This window comes from Brassica napus, chromosome A2, assembly GCF_020379485.1.
Source record: "Brassica napus cultivar Da-Ae chromosome A2, Da-Ae, whole genome shotgun sequence".
Taxonomy (NCBI): Eukaryota; Viridiplantae; Streptophyta; class Magnoliopsida; order Brassicales; family Brassicaceae; genus Brassica; species Brassica napus.
In genome coordinates, this window is record NC_063435.1 from 6,950,832 (window position 1) to 6,970,081 (window position 19,250).

At 27.9% G+C, this 19,250-nt stretch overlaps 2 protein-coding genes across 2 annotated transcripts; both read left to right on the forward strand.

Annotated features, from left to right (window-relative positions):
* Positions 1–3,017: 3,017 nt before the first annotated feature.
* Positions 3,018–4,985, forward strand: LOC106411894 (putative FBD-associated F-box protein At5g56700). The gene is made up of 4 exons (XM_013852749.3): positions 3,018–3,284; positions 3,363–4,251; positions 4,341–4,478; positions 4,541–4,985. The coding sequence occupies exons 2-4, from the start codon at positions 3,388–3,390 to the stop codon at positions 4,733–4,735; spliced, it is 1,197 nt and encodes a 398-aa protein (XP_013708203.2). The 5' UTR covers positions 3,018–3,284; positions 3,363–3,387; the 3' UTR covers positions 4,736–4,985.
* Positions 4,986–5,243: 258 nt separating this feature from the next.
* On the forward strand, positions 5,244–6,816 carry LOC106414575 (transmembrane ascorbate ferrireductase 1-like). The gene is made up of 4 exons (XM_013855207.3): positions 5,244–5,832; positions 5,994–6,042; positions 6,131–6,330; positions 6,413–6,816. Exons 1-4 carry the CDS (start codon positions 5,689–5,691, stop codon positions 6,719–6,721), a joined length of 702 nt encoding a protein of 233 aa, XP_013710661.2. The 5' UTR covers positions 5,244–5,688; the 3' UTR covers positions 6,722–6,816.
* The last annotated feature ends 12,434 nt before the right edge of the window (positions 6,817–19,250 follow it).

Consider the following 19,250-nt stretch of genomic DNA (forward strand, 5'->3'; position numbering starts at 1 on the left):
ATTGATACTTGGTTAGCTCCTTCTATATATCATCATTGGATAGCATGCTTTTTTGAAGGAAGAGATAGTTGTTGTGGTGTTATATTAAGAGATGGATACGTTTTTCTAGTTAAATTGTTCTGTCTCTAAGCAGAAGTTCAACTTGATGCTGAAAGATCTTGTATAGATCATCGACCATCTTTTCTAGGTTATTGTTTCTCGTGAATTATTTTACAAGCATGTAAGTTAGAGTTATGAAGGAGTGTATTGATCCGTTGGGCAAGTTCATGTACCGTTGCATGACGGTTCTTGTTAAAGTTGAACCAAATCCTTGCACATGGTAGTTTGCATGAGTTTATTATGGATAAGATGTAGTAAGCATTTGTGTTTGTATTGGGGCCACATGATTTTTGTTATGAATTTTAGTTGAAAATTAATAATAGTCGATTCTTCTTTTTAAGAAGTTAAGAAAAATTTTATAAGTTTTTATAGTTGACATCTATACTAAATCATTTCATATATTTTCTGTATAGTAAAATTTTGTCATTTTATTTAGAGCCAGAAAGAACATAATCCCAGGACATAAATCATTTATACAAAAAGAGAAAGTTTGTGTCTTACTCTAATCATAAGACACAAGGGTGATGGCTTCTGAAATGTGAAATTGTGAGTTGAGTAAATTGTGTAAAATTTGTTTTTATTATACAGTAACGGATAATAATGTATTTATTGCACATTGCGACATTATTGATACTAGGTGGCACCAGAGAAAGAACAGCAACACCTTTATCTGCATGCCACATCCTCGTCATGATCCATCATGCATTATGTTATATACATACAGCTGTCCACACTATAGAATATATGTATGTTGCGTTTAGTGGAGTACAGTTATTTAATAAATACATTAAAAATTCTATAAATTAATATTTGATAAATTAATGAATATTATAGATTAATAATTTTTTCTGATTTAAAATCGGACAATATAAAATATAACATAATTTTAAAATATGACATAATTTGATAATATCATAATATTTTAAAAACTTTTAGTTAAATATATAGTTTTATTAAAACCACAAATTAAAAAAAAAATAAAAAAAATTAAAAAACCACAAATTAATAATTATTATATATAATTTTATATAAACATAAAGAAAACATTTATTTTTATTTTAATTGAAAATAAAATATCATCTATAATTTTACTTAATTCCAATATTTGTGTGTTGATTATATGATTACATATAAAAAGGTATTTGTGTTGTATCATACATAACATATATCAAATATATCAAATAATTTGATTAAAATAAAATAAATTCAAATCTATGAATTTAAAATAATATATACAATATTGTGAAATAAAATACTTTTGTCATTTTAGGTAAAAATATTTGAAACTATAAATCTAAAAAAAATGAATTAATAATTTTATACATTAATAAACTATCATAGTTCTATTATTATTAATATATAGAATTTTTACTGTATTTTTGCATACGCAGCCATTCATTCCTTTGCATCAGGATTTTCATACAATCTTTACTAATTATACAAAAAATTTAGAGATATTTGGCTTGTTCTCGTAATGATTCAAATAAGTTTGATTAAACCATATAAAATCCGATTATTCTTGAAATCGAAAATCATTAGTTTGATTAAACCACATACTGTTAAAGAAGGAAACCTGATATTATAAATAGAACCAACACATGATAACTAATCTTTTACGAAAAAAAAAAAAAAAAAACACATGAGGTGAGAACTAATGATTTTGATTTTTGTAATTAGAAAATAATTAGAGGCTGGATTAGACGTATATAAAAATGACGCAAGTTTTGGAAGCACATGAGAACATGTGCAACAACACACTGTCCCTTTCTTAAATGCACTCATTTTCTCTGTCTCCTAAATTTTTTATTTTTTATTTCGTCTTTAGGCAACCTTATTTCTTAATATTTGGTATAGTCAACAAGTTTTTTTTTTGTCTACCAGGTCCTTAATTTCTTCAATTAGGTCCAGAGCATAGTTTAGTCGGTACCATTGCCCATTAGTAATAAATAATACAAAAATGAATTAAAGCTTATAACTTTATCTATGGAGATAAGACATATCTTCATTGGGCCCTTTGGTTGTTAAGCTTTTGTGACAAAATGTCAAATAATGCAAAAGCAATTTTAACTTTTAGAGAAAATTGCTCATATAATCCAAAATAATTACTAAAATATTCTAATTAATCTGCTTATATTCCCTTTTATCTAAATAGTTATACAATCACATGATATAAGTAAATTGATATTGATATAACTGGTAGATTTGCTTAAATATAGCCTACATCAAAATTTATCTAGAATTCTAGCTTTAATAGCAGAACTTAAATTATTTATATTAAGGCCTAAAATGATTAGGCCTAACTTAAATTAGTTTTTTTTATCAACATTACTAGGTCTAGGGTTTGATTGGGAAATCATAAGCATAAGCTCTTTATTATACAATCAACAAATTTTAGAAAATCTTTTAATAACTTTAGATTATCCAAATGCTCTTCACCAATGTTTTCATATGAAATTTTTAGTAGAATGTTTACATTTAAAAAAGAATAAAAATAAAATAACAATATATCACATTCAAATAGAATTTAATATAATTTATTATTTTTAAATAAAAAATAATAATATACATATATTAAAAAATTTATCCAATATTTTTGTTTTTATATTTATATTGTTTAAAAAACAAAATTTATCCTCTCGCAACTGCCCGCAACAGTCTGCAACTACAAACGCTAACTGCAACAAACTTTTGAATTTATAAGGTTTAGAATGATTTGAAGCGGTCTAACAACCGCTACCAACCGTAAAAGTTACGTTTACCCTTAGTCTGACTGCAGTCAGTATTTATTATGTAAGTTGATTTATGGCGCAGTAAATCTTACTTACGAGTTAAAACGGCACTTATAAATCTATTAAAATGCCCAGGCCCAAGCCCACTAAAAATTATAAAGTACACGCTAGCCCAATTAGTTAGAATCGGAACAGATCGATGAGGTGAGAGTGGTGGTGGTGGTGGTGACTGTAGTCTGTTTATCAACGGCGAGAACAAAGCTTTCTTCTGATTCTAACCCCTCTCAATTCTTTGCTCGGACATTGTCTCTATTAAGAAGCGAAATGGGTTTACATCGTCGTAAAGTGCTTTCTTTATCCTTCGACCAACTCTGATTGTATCCATCTGATAACGTCTCCTGAGTGAAAATCGAGCCTTTCTCGGGTTTTGTGCTGCTCCAGCTTTCAACATTACAGGTAAGGTTTTGTCTTTGTGGCTGTGTTTTATTCATCTCTCGTTAGGTTGTTTCAGACAGATGTGTTGTTGTTTTCTAGGTTCGAAAAAAGTGCCTTGTAAGGTATGGACAAAATCAGTGGACTGTCTGATGACTTGCTGGTTAAGATACTATCCTTTGTTCCGACAAAAGTGGCTGTATCCACTACTGTTCTGTCTAAGCGATGGGAATGTCTTTGGATGTGGGTGCCTACCCTCGAATACGATGATTTCGAAGACATTAATACTGACATTAAAGATATGTATCGTGTGTCTGTTCACAAGAATCTCATATCACACAGAGCTCCCATCATAGAAAGCCTGCGCCTCAAGTTCTGTCTCGGATCACTTCAACCCGAAGATATCAAACAATGGGTTAGCATTGCAGTCTCTCACTGCGTGCGAGTGCTGAGTATCACCTCCCTTTCCGACGACAAGCCTGATAGTGCATTGCCGAGTAGCTTGTACACCTCCAAAACCCTCGTGACTTTGAAACTCGAAGGAAACAAGATTCTCGTAGATGTTCCTCCAACAGTTTGTCTCCCTTCCTTGACAACCTTGCAACTGTCATGTGTGACATACTTAGATGAAGCTTCTCTCCGGATGCTTCTATCCAACTGCCCCGTTCTGGAAGATCTGGTTATTGAAAGGGATACAGCAGATGACAACGCGAAAGGGTTAGTAGTTGCTGTCCCGTCCTTGCAGAGGCTATCGTTGCAGATAGACGGTGGATGTTGTTCTTATGATGGGTATGTGATAGATACGCCTTCGTTGATGTATTTCAAAGTTGAGGATTACAGAGACAGAGACGGTTTCTCCTATTTGATTAAGGATATGCCGAAACTGGAAGAGGCAGATATCGCTGTTAAGTATGGTCTCCAAGAGTTTCTCGAATCAGTCACATCTGTCAAACGTCTTTCGATTAAAGTATTGTTCAACAATGAAGAAGAGGTAATAATCTGTTTCTAATATATTCGCTTTCTTGAGAATGAATGAATTCTTTGTTATTAGTATAACTTTTTATCATGTCTTGTGTGCAGTCTATGTACTGTTCTTGTATTGTCTTCAGTCAGCTCAAACGCCTGAAGCTAAGTATATGCAATGACGACTGGTCAAAGTTACTTTTCCGCTTGCTCAAAGATTCTCCTAAACTCCGAGTCCTCAATCTCCACCGCGCTGTAAGTTTATTTTTCCTTAGACTCTTTGTATGGTGTAATCTTTAACTCTCTTTCTCTTCTAGTCTCGGTATCAACGCTTTGACGAGTACGAACGGAGTAGCTGGGACAATGAATGGAGCGTGACTCCAAACTGTTTGTTGAAGACTCTTGAAACTTTCGAGTATTCAGGGTGCATGGGAAGACCAGAAGAGAGAGCTTTCTTGAGCTTTTTCTTTAATAATGCTCGTTGCCTGAAATCTACATCAATCTTGCGCTAAGACTGATGTTGAAACTTGAAAATGATCTAATAGTCGGTCGTTTTGGAGTGTGGATCTTAGGTCTGTTTTGTTGTTCAGGAACTGGTGGGTTCTTTTAACTATGGATGTTTGGTTTTGTTTTGTTTGTTTTGTTGTCCAGGAATTAATAAATGTGTAGTGTGACTTGCGAGTCGAACCTCTTATTTAAGAAGATACCCAACTCAGGTTGTGTTTCTCTCTTGTCAAATGAATTTATTTCCTCTGTTTCTAATTTACGAAATGGTCATATCTTCTTTGGCCCATTTAGCTTTTTTAGGCTTCACTGGGAAACATTGTAAAAGTTTCTCCTTCAGACAGTTCCCAGTCCCACTGTAACTTCACCAAAAATCTTTCTTTTACATAAGAAAGCTACATTCATTGGCACAGTAATGCTCAAATGATTAGACCGTTCATTACAGTGGATGTTAAGCTCATGGCTCTTGGGGGGGTTTTGTGTGTGGGGGGGGGGGGGGGGGGGGAATAAACTTGATGACCAGAGAAACTTGCTGCAGTCAATCCCAGCAGCATTGCGTTCCAAAAGTTATTTACTGGGCTGATCTCGAATAGGTTAAATTTGAGCCTGTAAAGTGTAAACAGAATTAAAAAAGAAAAAGAAAAAAGTGTAAACCGAATCAATGGCATGTTACGTAAATTCTTCAATCGTTGACTGGTTTGCGCAACAACGTGCGGGGGTTAGTAGATAACAGATCCAACGGTCTAAAATCTATCATATTTTCATCTAAGGGTCATAAATACACACAATTGAATAAAAAATAAGTTAATTAACGGGGAGTAGCATGTGCGTGTTACTGTTAGCCCAAGTCCAATACAACAAAGTGGATAAAAACCAAAAAAGTCTTTAAAGACTGTCAAGAAGATTTCATGTTCTTCTATCATTTCTCGGACATCCAAGAAGATTGTAAACAAGACCAAACATGTCTGTCGTAATAAACGCCAGGATGGTGGCGTTTGCGGTACACGCGCTCGCCGTGGTCGCCTCGGTGATGGTGTTTGTTTGGTCAATATGTTACAGAGGTGGATTTGCGTGGGAATCTACCAGCAAGACCCTCATCTTCAATGTAAACTCTTCTCTATCTCTTTCTCTCGTTGATTGATTTCTCAAAGTCGTGATTTTGTTTCCATCTGACAATAAAATAACATTTATGTTTTAATTGTGATGCTCAAATATTAAATCATTTTCATTATTTATAATTTTTTGTTTTTAATGATCTTTATCTAGCTTCATCCTGTTTTGACTCTCACCGGCTTAGTAATTCTGGGAGGAGAAGGTAACAAAACAATAAGGAATTATAAGAAAAAACAAGAACAAAAAGATGATATATTCTTACTTTTGTTTTTATTTTCAAAAAATATCAGCAACTATAAGTTACAAATCGCTTCCATTTGAGAAACGTGTGAACAAATTGATCCACCTTGTTCTCCACGCAATCGCCATTATTCTTGGAATCTTGGGAATCTATGCTGCTTTCAAGCACCATAACGAGAAACACATCCCAAATCTCTATACCATCCATTCTTGGGTTGGTATTGGTGTCATTGTCCTTTACGCTCTCCAGGTAAAATAATGAAAGAAACTTTTTGAAAAGAACAATCTTTTGAATCCAAGTACTGAAGTTTTTTTTTGAAAAAACTTTGCAGTGGCTGTATAGCTTTATTGTCTACTTCTTCCCAGGAGGATCATCAGCTCTCAGAAGGGACTTACTTCCGTGGCACGTTTTCCTCGGTGTCTTTGTCTATGTTCTTGCAGTTGGAAACTCGGTTTTAGGGTTTCTTGAAAAGCTTACTTTCTTGGAAAAGTCAGGGCTTGACAAGTTTGGATCAGAAGCGTTCCTTGTCAACTTCATGGCTATTATCACTATTCTGTTTGGTACTTTTGTGCTTCTCATTGTTTACTCCAAGTCTCCTCCTTCGGTTGAAGAAGATAACTATAGCTACTCAGCTATATGACTATTCAATTTTACTTTCCTTTGAAGTTTGTTTGTTTTAGACCTAGTAATGGTCTTCAAACTTTAATTTCTTTAATAAATAATTTTTTTCTTGTAGTTTCAATGGCTTCAAACCGGACGTTATTTGTTCGGTCTGGGTGAACCAATCAGGTCTGAAATTAAACCGTAATATCTTAATATTAAACTAAAATCTGAAAATGGTTAAAATGAAAAAAAAAACTGATATGAATTTCATCTAATCTATTAACTTGAACTCTTATTTTAAATTTACTGCACCATGCGCATAAATAGTAGTTTCAAATATAATATTTTTTATTTTAAACTAAACATCATTTACATTTGAACATTATTATTATTTTTATATTTTAAATTCAACGTTTTGGAAAAATTATAAATGTATTATAGTCTTATTTCCTTTTTTGGTTTAACTACGAAAATTTAATTTAGTTTAAATATCTATAAAGTTTAAATTACATTTTATAATTAAATTTTTACTTATATTGTATTGTATTTTTAATGATAATTTATTTTAAATATATCTCTTATCATATATTTTATATCTATCTATATTTAAATATATAAATTCTTATAAGTTTGAACTTTTGTTTGTTTTAGTTAAAATACGCTAAAATGAAAAACATCAAAATTTTATTAACCTTCTGAACCGATAAATTAAAATAATTTTCAATCATTTAAAAATAAAAAAATTTATTGATTAGCATTGCTTTAGTTTTATATTTGTTAATGCACACTTATAATTAATTTTGTTAAAATATATGTGTTTATACAAAATATGATATATAAGTTGATGAGCAAATTATATTTGTTGTTATATTCAGCTTATGTTTATTAATGTAATATATATATACATATTAATTTAATGGTGATTTATGAGTTATTAGTTTATTAATATACTTTAGTACTTTTCCCAAAATAAATATTTATATAGAACATTTACATTAACGGTGATGTAGGAGTTCATAGTCATTATCATATTTTAAAAACCTTACAAAAAATATAATCTATACTATTATTTGCGAAGTAAATTTTTGGAATCGAGCTCTCACGTTAAAAGTTAGAGCGGTTAATATCGTTTATACCCTTAATGAATCAATTATATAAATCAATAATAAAAATGAATTTTAAATCTATCTGATTAAATAAATGATTAAAATTAATAATAATCAAAATTATCAAAAATATAAATAATTAAAAACGAATTTCTATAAAACATAAGATAATTCTTAAATATATTTTGTTTTTATCTGAAAATAATATTCTTTTATTATAAAGTATAAATTTTAATGTTTGATTTATTTTTAAAACATAATTAATAATTTATTATGTTGAGCGGTTAATATCGTTAATATCCTTAATGAATCAATTATATAAATTAATAATAAAAATGAATTTTAAATCTATCTGATTAAATAAATGATTAAAATTAATAATAATCAGAATTATCTAAAATATAAATAATTAAGAACGAATTTCTATAAAACATAAGATAATTCTTAAATATATTGTATTTTATCTGAAAATAATATTCTTTTATTATAAAATATAAATTTTAATGTTTGATTTATTTTTTTAAAACATAATTAATAATTTATTATGTTGATTTTTGATTTAATAATTATAAACTAATAAATATCTATAAATATTTATGAGTTATTAGTTTATTAATATACTTTAGTACTTTTCCCAAAATAAATATTTATATAGAACATTTACATTAACGGTGATGTAGGAGTTCATAGTCATTATCATATTTTAAAAACTTTACAAAAAATATAATCTATACTATTATTTGCGAAGTAAATTTTTGGAATCGAGCTCTCACGTTAAAAGTTAGAGCGGTTAATATCGTTTATACTCTTAATCTATAAAATATATAACTAAATTAAAAAATAAAAACGAAATTTTAAATTATTTGATAAGATAATTGATTAAAACTAATAATAGTAAGAGTTATCCAAAATCTGACAATATAATTTAAAAAAGAGATAATTTCTGTATATATTGTATAGTTCTCTAAAAAAGTCTTTTAGTAAAAAGTTAAAAACATGAATTATATATAAAAAAGTTAAAAACATGAATTATATATCTAAATATTAATCAAATAAAATTCTTAATCATATAATTAAAATAGAATATTGAATTATCAAAATCTAAAAATATAATAAAAAAGATAATTTCTACATATATATATATATATATTGTATTGTTTTCTGAAAAAGCATTTTAGGAAAAAGTTAAAACATAAATTATATAATTAAATATTAATCAAATAAAAAAATTTAATTATATAATAAAAAATATAATATTAAGTTATTTTAAGATTTATTTTAGTATAATGAATATAGTGAACAAAGAACTTTTCAAAAATTATAAAAATGTTTAAGCCCGCATTGCGGGCAAAACACCTAGTTTTTTATAGTAAAATTATACATGTATAAGGTTATGCCATGCCATCTTTTTCTTGTTGAAATTGAATGGGATGATGATAATATGCGCTTATTTTTTATTAATGTAATACATATATGCAGATTAATATAATGGCGATATATGAATAATTAGTTTATTAATATATTTTAGTAATCTTGCCAAAATAAAAATTTATATAGAACGTTTATATAGAATATTTACATTAAAAGGTGATATATGAGTTAATAATTATTACCATACTAAATTTTTTTACTAAAAATAATATTTAAGGAAAATTGTACATATCATTTTTTCTTGTTGAAATTGAATGTGATGATGACAAATATGTAAATCACTTAGTAAACAATGTTTAGGGGACTGAATCAGTTTAAAATTAATAAAAAAAATAACCAGTTAAAATTAACAAAAATTATCAATGAATAGCATACTAAATGTGAATTTTACGTTATAAGAAGTTTAGAACACGTAATATCAGTGAAATTAATGAAGCTTACATGCTGTATATCTCCTTTGGTCACGGACACATGAAGCATATTCTTATGGCATGCTACTTACCTCTTTAATTGATCTAATCCATACCATTACTCACCAAAAATAACTCTCGTTATAAGCTTTCGGGATTTCATGATCTGTTTAACTGAGTTTTGAGTTTAAAAAAAAAAAAATTGCAGTTGTATCTTTTTCTCTTAATCATAACAAACGAAAATGCATCCGAACCAGGTGGAAATTGATGAAGCTTTGGCAGCGTCTCTGCTGTATGATGATCCTGAATCGACAATTTGTGATACAGTTACATTAAGGCAGATTCAACAGCAACAAGGTAAATCATTTTTTTTTTCAAAAAAAAAAACAAGGTAAATCATTCCTAAGATTTGTTTTAATGACTGTTTGATGTATTGCTTTTGATATAGAATTAGTTTAAATGACATAAAATCAAACCTATTTAAAATTTAAATAATTGTTATAAGAAATAAATTAGAGGGTAAAAAGTAAATATAATTAAGCCTGTTAAAGTTTATATATTAAGATTTTTATGTGTTATTATAAACGAGATTTTGAATTAATTTTAATATAAGAATTAATATACATATTTCGATATCTATAAGTAAAAAAATAAAATAATAGATATGTACTAAACTATTACATTTATTGTAGCTAAATCACAATTATATCTCCATTTTTATTTTATATTATACAAGATTCTGATATAAGTTGGTATACATCTAGATAAGTATTTTCACAAATTCAAGAGGTGTATGAAACTTATAAATTCTTATAATGTCTTATTGATATCTTACACTACTACCAAAAGTATCTTTTAAAAGACTATACTATATTATTTGTAAAAAAGGTGCTCATGTGTAAAAAGGTGTTCATGTCTTACTGTGTCGCAAAATTCAAAGATGTTAGTGTGCACTGTTCGTTACGTGACCATAACAAACTTGCAGGACCTAAAATTCTGATACTATTCAAAAAAAAAAAAATCTGATACTATTAGAATTGGGAAATTTGAGCATATAACAAAAAAAAAACTATATTTCATTAATTAACCATTTCACTCCCTCTCTCTTTTTTTTCTTCCTATCGCTCTCTACCTTCTTACTACAAAACTAATATTTTCCTCAATATAGTCATTCAGAAAATTAACCTATTAGAATTAGGTAATATCTATTTTTTGTTGCCAATTAAAATATGGATTTTATATTTGATATGAGAAGAATTGGGTGTTTTGTTAGATGTAGGATCCCTTTTGTATATATATATCAATATACCAATTTTCACTCATCAGCTGTTGTGAGTTCTTGACATTGGTTGAAATTTCACTTTAAACTCTGAGTTTGTGGTATTTTGTAATATAATTAATTAATTTATTTTTAGTTTTCTTCCTTACTTCTAAGCATATTTTGTAAATGAAATTGATATCAAATGTTGTATCACTTAACTTGATATTCTTTTCAAACATATTTTCCTCTTGTAGTGATGATCCCTCCGCTTAGGGTTTGTCCTCCTGAGTGTCCTCAGCGTATTGTCTGTCCGTACTGTCCTGTTCCGTATCCTCACGGCCATGATAGTACTCTGCCATTTGTTTGCATGTACTGTCCCATTCCATATTTTCACGTCCATGATTGCCCTCCGGTATAATAATGACTATATCGTAAACGTTTGTTTGTTTTTAAGCTCTAAGAAGAAACACTTTCATTTTTTTTGTTGACTGAAGGCTTAGAAACACATTAATTTACGCGAAAAATCTTTCCTTTCTTATAATATGTTAGAGTAGAGAAGCATTTACTGGCCATTTCTATGGTAATAGCTCCACAGACATGTATAGACGTAGTTTCTCGGATATAGGGTCAAGTAGTGGACACGGTGATTCCGAAAATATGACCCTGGAGGTAAACGCAATGTCAAACCGAAAATTTAATCCATACTAACTCCTATTTCATGATATAATCTAATATATATATGTATATATACCCCTGACTTTTGTTCTCTCGCTGAGCAGGTAGTGAATGAGTTAATAGAATCAGTGGGAGACGTCAATAGAGGATTACCTCAATCAAAAGTCTCCCGATTGCCAACTCATAAGTACGGAGAAATACCCAAATGCAGGTGGTGGTGGGAAAAGAAAAAGAAGTTTGTCTCAGATGATTCACAGTATGTTCATATCACTGTATATTCTTCAACTTGTTTACATATAATTTTTTTTTTTGGTAAAAGGTTTACATATAATTTTACCACCACTTCTTTACATATACAGCTTATTGGTCATCATTTCTATTTTTTTTAATTTTGTGTGTATTGATTTACTATACCATGATTAATCCATATAAGAATCTGATACTTTTGGTTAAAACATATATATACAAGTTTTAGTTTAGACCATGCTTTTAGTTTTAGTTTGATATAGTTTTGGGGTGACGTTATAGGTGTTCGATATGCCTAATCGACTATGAGAAGGGAGATAGAATAACCACTTTGACCCCTTGTAATCATATCTACCATACAGATTGCATTTCAGAGTGGTTGAAAAAAAGCGCGGTATGGTCATAAATTCAGTTTAGATTTTCATTTCATACATATAAACATGCTACGTTGGCAGAACTGAAAATTCATTTATATTTTCTTTTTAATGAAATTGAAAGTTACACCCAAAAGATATTATTATCTAAAAACTAATGCAATTATACATTATTGTTTATGCAGGTATGCTGTGTGTGCAAACGCAAGGTATATTGTTAAAGTGTTAAATAGTAATTTATCACCAGATAAAATAATGAAACTCGAAGAATTGTCATCCATGGTGGAAATTCCTTTCTTCTTTTCTATTTATCGTATTTTAATGTTTTAAATGTGTTAACTGAGTAACTATATAAAGATTTGTTGTGCATATGATGTAAACATGTTAGAAATATAGCAAACGTGTCAAATCAGATAAGTCAAAACTTTGAAACATAAAATGAAAATGCAAGAAAAATAAAGTAATATAATCACAGCATCTTATATATTAAAACATAAATCACGACCTTGATTTATGTGTGATTTTTTAAAAAACAGATCTAATGGACCTATTACTAGAAAATCATATTACATTTATCATATTAATTGTTTTGTCATTTATTTTCAAATTAATGTTACCTAAAATCTCACATTACCAACTCATATTTTATTAATCGTGATGATTTCTCTTTATTATATAAATAAATCAATGACATGTCTCTCATAGACCAGATTTATTATGAATGACCATACATTTTCTGTTACTAGGGGTATACATTAGTTCATAAATTTATGATAGTCTTATTTCATGTGTCTCTGTCGTTTTCATTAAATATTTAATCGTGTACTATATTTAACCATATAAAGATAAAGATATCTCATGGCCATAACTTCTATGACAATGCTTGACCAAACTAACTTTGTTACTAACAACGTTTTATTTTTAGTAAACATGCTTCAATGATATTTGAGTTAAGATGCTCTTTGAATTTATTGTTGCACTTGTGTTAGCCTTATTTGAGTTATTGTTCTCTTTGTATTATATGATCTTTAATTTTTATATACTGAAACACATACATCATTTGAAGAAGATGAAGTTAGCTGTATTCAAAATAATAAAACATCAAATACGGGTATATTCATTTAACAGCAACAATATTTATTGTTTGTTACAAAAATCATATATAAATGGTATAATCCTATAATTCTGGTACTGTAACATTATTGGAAAACAATCAAGCATAATATCAAGGAAAATTCTATTCCAATATTAAATAATATAATTCAAAAAGTTACTAAATTCAAATTACTTTTGCCCGCAACTATATTGGTCGTAGATTTAAAAATTTCACTAAACTTAAATTGATGGAGTCCACCGCTAGTTACTAGAAAATAGTTTCATCTCACCATGAATTTCTATGTATATTTTATCATGAATGTTATCAGTGTTTTTTCGTTTAATATTCAATAGTAATAATATTCAAATATTAGTGTAGATGAATATTTTAATATGTTCATAAATACAGATAAAATTACTAAATAATAAAATATGTATTTATATTACTTATAATTTTAATTAAAAATTACAGGTAATATTCTATTACAATAAAAGAATATAAATAGAAATAATATTCAAATTTGTTGAACTTTGCATATATTAGTGAGAAAATCTAATAAGATAAATATATAAGTCACAATTACATGTAATAGTTCGAAAAAATTAATTGAATAGACAAACATGCACACTATAAAATTATTGTATCTAAAAAGGTATGTAAACTTTAAATATATGATGAATTAATAAAAAATATATACCAATAATAATGTAAAAACAGATGTATATGTTTATAAAGTGAAAATAAATACACGTACGGTTGTGCGGGTCGAAATCTAGTAGATAGTTAAACGAGTTTTATTTTTGTTGAATTATAATATTAAACGAATAAAAGCATTTGCTTGACACACTAATCACATCTACTACATTTTCTCTGAGAGACCAAAAGATATATAAGACTCTTTCCGAAATTCTTCAATCGTGTCTTACAAAGATTTGAATCCTCTCACGCATTACCGTGTCAGTTGAAGACAAAATAATACGGCATTAGCTGACCTCCCAATATTGGAGCCTCAAGTTACCAAATCTTTAACATCAACAAGTCTATTGCCTTTTTCTTATCAATAAGTCTATTGTTTATAAATCATAACTATAAGAAAAATCAATACAGTCTGCTGAACAATGAATCCATTATGACCCAAAAATAAATTTTTAAAATTAACTATAAACAGCAAACCTTTCTTGGTTTCTGATAAATCATGAAATTAAAGATGGTAGTTTACCCAATGTTTCCAAGCTGTGTCAAGATTGTATGTGTTATCATATGTAGAAAGAGTAAGATTCTACATGTTTATTAATAGATCAGGTGAGTTCCCATAATTTAAATAACCAAAAAACTTCTACGGGCTTGCAGAAGAATGGTAAATCTCCCTCCAACAGTTGCTTATGAACCATTATATCCATGGATAATGTGGTTTCTCTGGACAAAACCAACTCCTTGAAAAAAAATCTTTTTATTTAATATAGTAAATTACATCTATGCTAATCATAACAAAGTTTTAAATGTTACTTTTATATAATAATAAAATGATGTAAACAAAATAACTCTTACAAAAATTTAACTTATCAATAAAATAAACATAAATTATTTAAAGCTAGTCATTACAAATAATATATATATATATATATATATATTGATAACTTTTTGTTTTATTTAGGAAATTTGGTTTTCGTTATTTCTTTACTATTTCATACACTTATGCACATTATATCGAAGGCATTCCAGATCAAATTTTTGCATCTTTATGGAATTCACAATAATTTTATCTAGTATTTGAATTTTTTTCTAAAAAAATAATTTTATTGAATAATTTTATGTGTGTTTTGATTTTTGTATTTGATTTTTTTTATTTTTCAGAATAAACATTTTATTTTTAAGAACAAACATTTACTTTTGATGAAAAAATTATTTTATTAATTGAAAATCAAAAACTGAAAACCAAAATCTAAAACAACCATTCATGTTTTTCAAAAAACTAAAATTTGCTGCAAAATCTAAAAACTAAAATCCAGAAAATGTGAAATATAACCAACAGAAGAATTGGAATCACTTTAACGCTATAGAAATTAATCAGTTTAAAATAAACAAAATTAAATCTTGGGTAACATATTAAAAGTGAAGTTGACGTTATAAGAATTTTAAACCTAAAACATTAGTGGAAATTAATGAACATTACATGGTCATAATGCTCATTTAGTCACGAGAACATGACACAAATTCTTACAGCGTGCTAATTACTTCTTTAATTGATCTAATTAATTTCATTAATCACAAAAAATAACTCTTACTAAAAAATTCCAGGGTTCCATAAAATGGTAAGTGATGGGAATGATTGTGGCCTGATGATTCCTTTTGAGTTTCTGACAATCTTTCAGTTTGTAGTTTTTCCTTTATATAACAAACAAGAATGCAGCCAAATCAGGTGGAAATTGATGAAGCTTTGGCAGCGTCTCTGCTGTACGATGATCCTGAATCGATAATTTACGATGAAGTTACTGCAAGGCAGATTCAACAACGAGAAGAAGGTAAACCGTTTGTAAGGTTTTGTCATAATAAACACACATACATATGGTGCTTTTTGTTTTCAGCTAACCTTGATTTAGTATAATCATATATTTTGTAGTACCAAATTTATATAGAGGCTTGTATGATTTCTTTAATTGCTGATTAAGATATCATCAATTATTAATTAATGTTTAAGTTATTACACATATTGTCAAATTTCTAGACGATTAGTTATGACCATCTATTTTTGTTGTTACAAAATTATACAGAAGCCTCTTTAATTTCTGATGAAAAGCTGGCAAAAGAATGGCAAGATATGGAAGGTAATTTTGTTATGAAAATTAAATTTACAGTTTGTAAGTTTATGCTATAAACTGAAAATTAGTGCTGCTAAAAATATTTGAGATCTGTTTATGTCATTATATTATTTGATTGTTATTTCTATTTAATTATTTGATTCATTACAAAATTTTGGCTAAATGTAGGCTATCCTCAAATCTCTCTAAGTGATGACGAAAAATATGCTAAAATGTTGCAAGAAGAAGAATGTATGTGTTTTCTTATCGCAATTTTAGATTATTTAATTTGTCGAATACAAGTTCTAAAATAGAGGTTGGAGGTGTTGTACAATTGTTTTTTTTTTTGTTGTTGATGTATGTTTAATATGATCTGTATTATCCCAAGATTTGGAAAATCATGTTTTTCCAACTGACGACATAAATCAAATTATCAATCAATTCCGACACATGGAAGGTATCAAACGCATCTCAACATTATGTATATAAGTTGTAAAGTAATGTTTAAATAGTAAAAAATATTCATTTTGTTTTTAATTTTTAGTGAATGGTTCGACCTCCCTTCACTGTGGAAGTTCATCACATCAACAAGGTCATGTTGGGGGTTCCATAGATACTTCATCTCACAGTTTTCAGTCTCCTCCTAGTGGTGATGTTGATCCTGACAATATGACTTATGAGGTATTCAGAAAAATGACGATGTTACTAGAATATTTTTAATAGTTCATAAGTAACTTAATAATTTTGGAGATGTCATACTTCTGGTTAGGAACTGAATGAATTAGGAGAATCAATTGGAGCGGTCAACAAAGGATTGTCCAAGAGTACAATCGATCAAATACCAACGCATAAGTTTGGCGCGAGTTCGTGGTTTAGAAAGAAAGCTTCTAGCTCCGGAGAAACTGAGTAAGAACTATTTTATTGTTTTATTGTTTCGTGTATGAAACTATGAATAGTTTATCTATATATATTATCCGTCATTCTTTTATATTTTAGTTACAGAATAAATATTATATTTTCAGCGTTTTTGTATTTTTACAAAGGAAATAAAGATTTGTTTTTTGCATCATTTATTTGGTGTTTATGTTGGGATTCTTATTGGTTTGTATTGGCTTCGAGGAATATTGAAGGTGTTCAATATGTCTTATTGAATTCAAGAAAGGAGATACGATATCGACTTTGCCATGTGCTCATATCTATCATAAGGAATGCATTTCACATTGGTTGGAGGAAAACAAGGTATGAACATAATTAATTTTGACTATTTTGTCTACATAAATCTATATTTTTATAGTAAGTACTGGAAGATACTTTTAAAATAACAAGAATTACATTTTAAATGTTATTGTTTTGTATATGCAGATTTGCTGCGTTTGCAAAGCTGAAGTTGGACCATAATGCTAATACCAGTTGTACTGTTATTTTAGAATTGAGTGAGTAAATGAAAACAAAAAAAGTTTAAAAGTTAATAGCAATTGCTAGATTGTTAATAAAAATAGTAAAGAGTATAAATCAAATATATGGTTGAAAAAATAGAATGCTATTTAATGAAAATTTCAATATTGTATTCGTTTTGTATTTCCGTATGTCGTTAAAGGTATTTAATTTGCTTGATAATTATATTTAACCTTCAAAATAATAAATGATAATTAAATGTGAAATTCAATTTTAGCATATAAAACAGATAAGTAAACTGTATAAATCACTAGATAAACTAGGGGAAAATTTCATGTTTACCACTTTCATAGTATCACTTTTCATCTTTGCCACTACTAAAGGAATATTTTTAAAAATATATTCTTCATTAAGTGACAGAAAACTCTTATACCCTTATTCTCTATATATATAATACATTTATTCTCTCTATATATGATAAATCATTATTTAAATAAAAAATATTTTTTTATATATTTTTGAATTATACTTTTTCAAATTTGAACTTTTCTATAAAAAAAATTTCAACATTTTTTTTATTTTTTTCAAATTTTCTTTTTGAAAATAGAAAATTATGTTTGAAACATTTTTTATATTTTTTAAGTATTTATTTATATATTAGAATCCTAAATTTCATATTCCAAAAACCCTACCCCACTCCTCAACTCTAAACTCTACGTCTAGATTAGTCAATTCTCGGGTATAAGTGTTTTCTACCATTCATTAAAAGTGAAGGTAAAAGTAGTTATTGTAGACATGAAAAGTGATACTATGAATATGGTATTTGTGGCAATTTCTCATAAACGGGAAAATTTCATGTTTACCACTTTCATGGTACCACTTTTCATCTTTACCACTACTAAAGGGACATTTTCAAAAATACATTCTTCATTAAGTGGTAGAAAACTCTTATATCCTTATTCTCTATATATATAGTACACTTATTCTCTATATATATGATAAATCATTATTTAAATAAAAAATTAAAAAATAAAAAATATTTTTTTTTTATGTTTTCGAATTATACTTTTTCAAATTCTAACATTTCTATAAAAAAAATTTTGAATTTTTTTCAATTTTTTTTTTCAAATTTTCTTTTTGAAAATCGAAAATTATGTTTGAAACCATTTTTTTATGTTTTTAAGTATTTATTTATACATTTATATATTTACTAGAATCCTATATTTTATATTTCAAAAACCATACCCTCAACTCTAAACTCTAAGTCTAGATTAGTTAATTTTGGGGGTATAAGTGTTTTCTACCATTCACTAAAAATGAGAGTAAAAGTGATTATTGTAGACATGAAAAATGATACTATAAATATGGTATTTGTGGCAATTTCTCATAAACTAGATGTCCATAATTAAATCGCTATGAAGGGAATACCAATTCCCTACCTATGAAATTCAATAGGTGAAAACGTCTGAAATATCAAAAATTAATATTGCTTACTCTGATAGAGAAATGCATTGTTCTTGACTTAATTGCTCACAAAATTATTTTAGGTGTTATTAAGTTTTAGTTTTAGTTATGCAGGGGCTTTGGAGTCTTTGGGTCGGGTTTGAATAGGTTTTTTCCAGGGTTACGTTTTCTATAATATTTAAGTATTTTGGTTTTCTATTTATCTAGCTCCTGTCATTTATATTCCATGTTTTCAGACTGATTTTAACTAATAAAAAAAAACTTAATCTACTGAAAGGAGATGAGACCGGATGGAGCCTTGATCCATGAA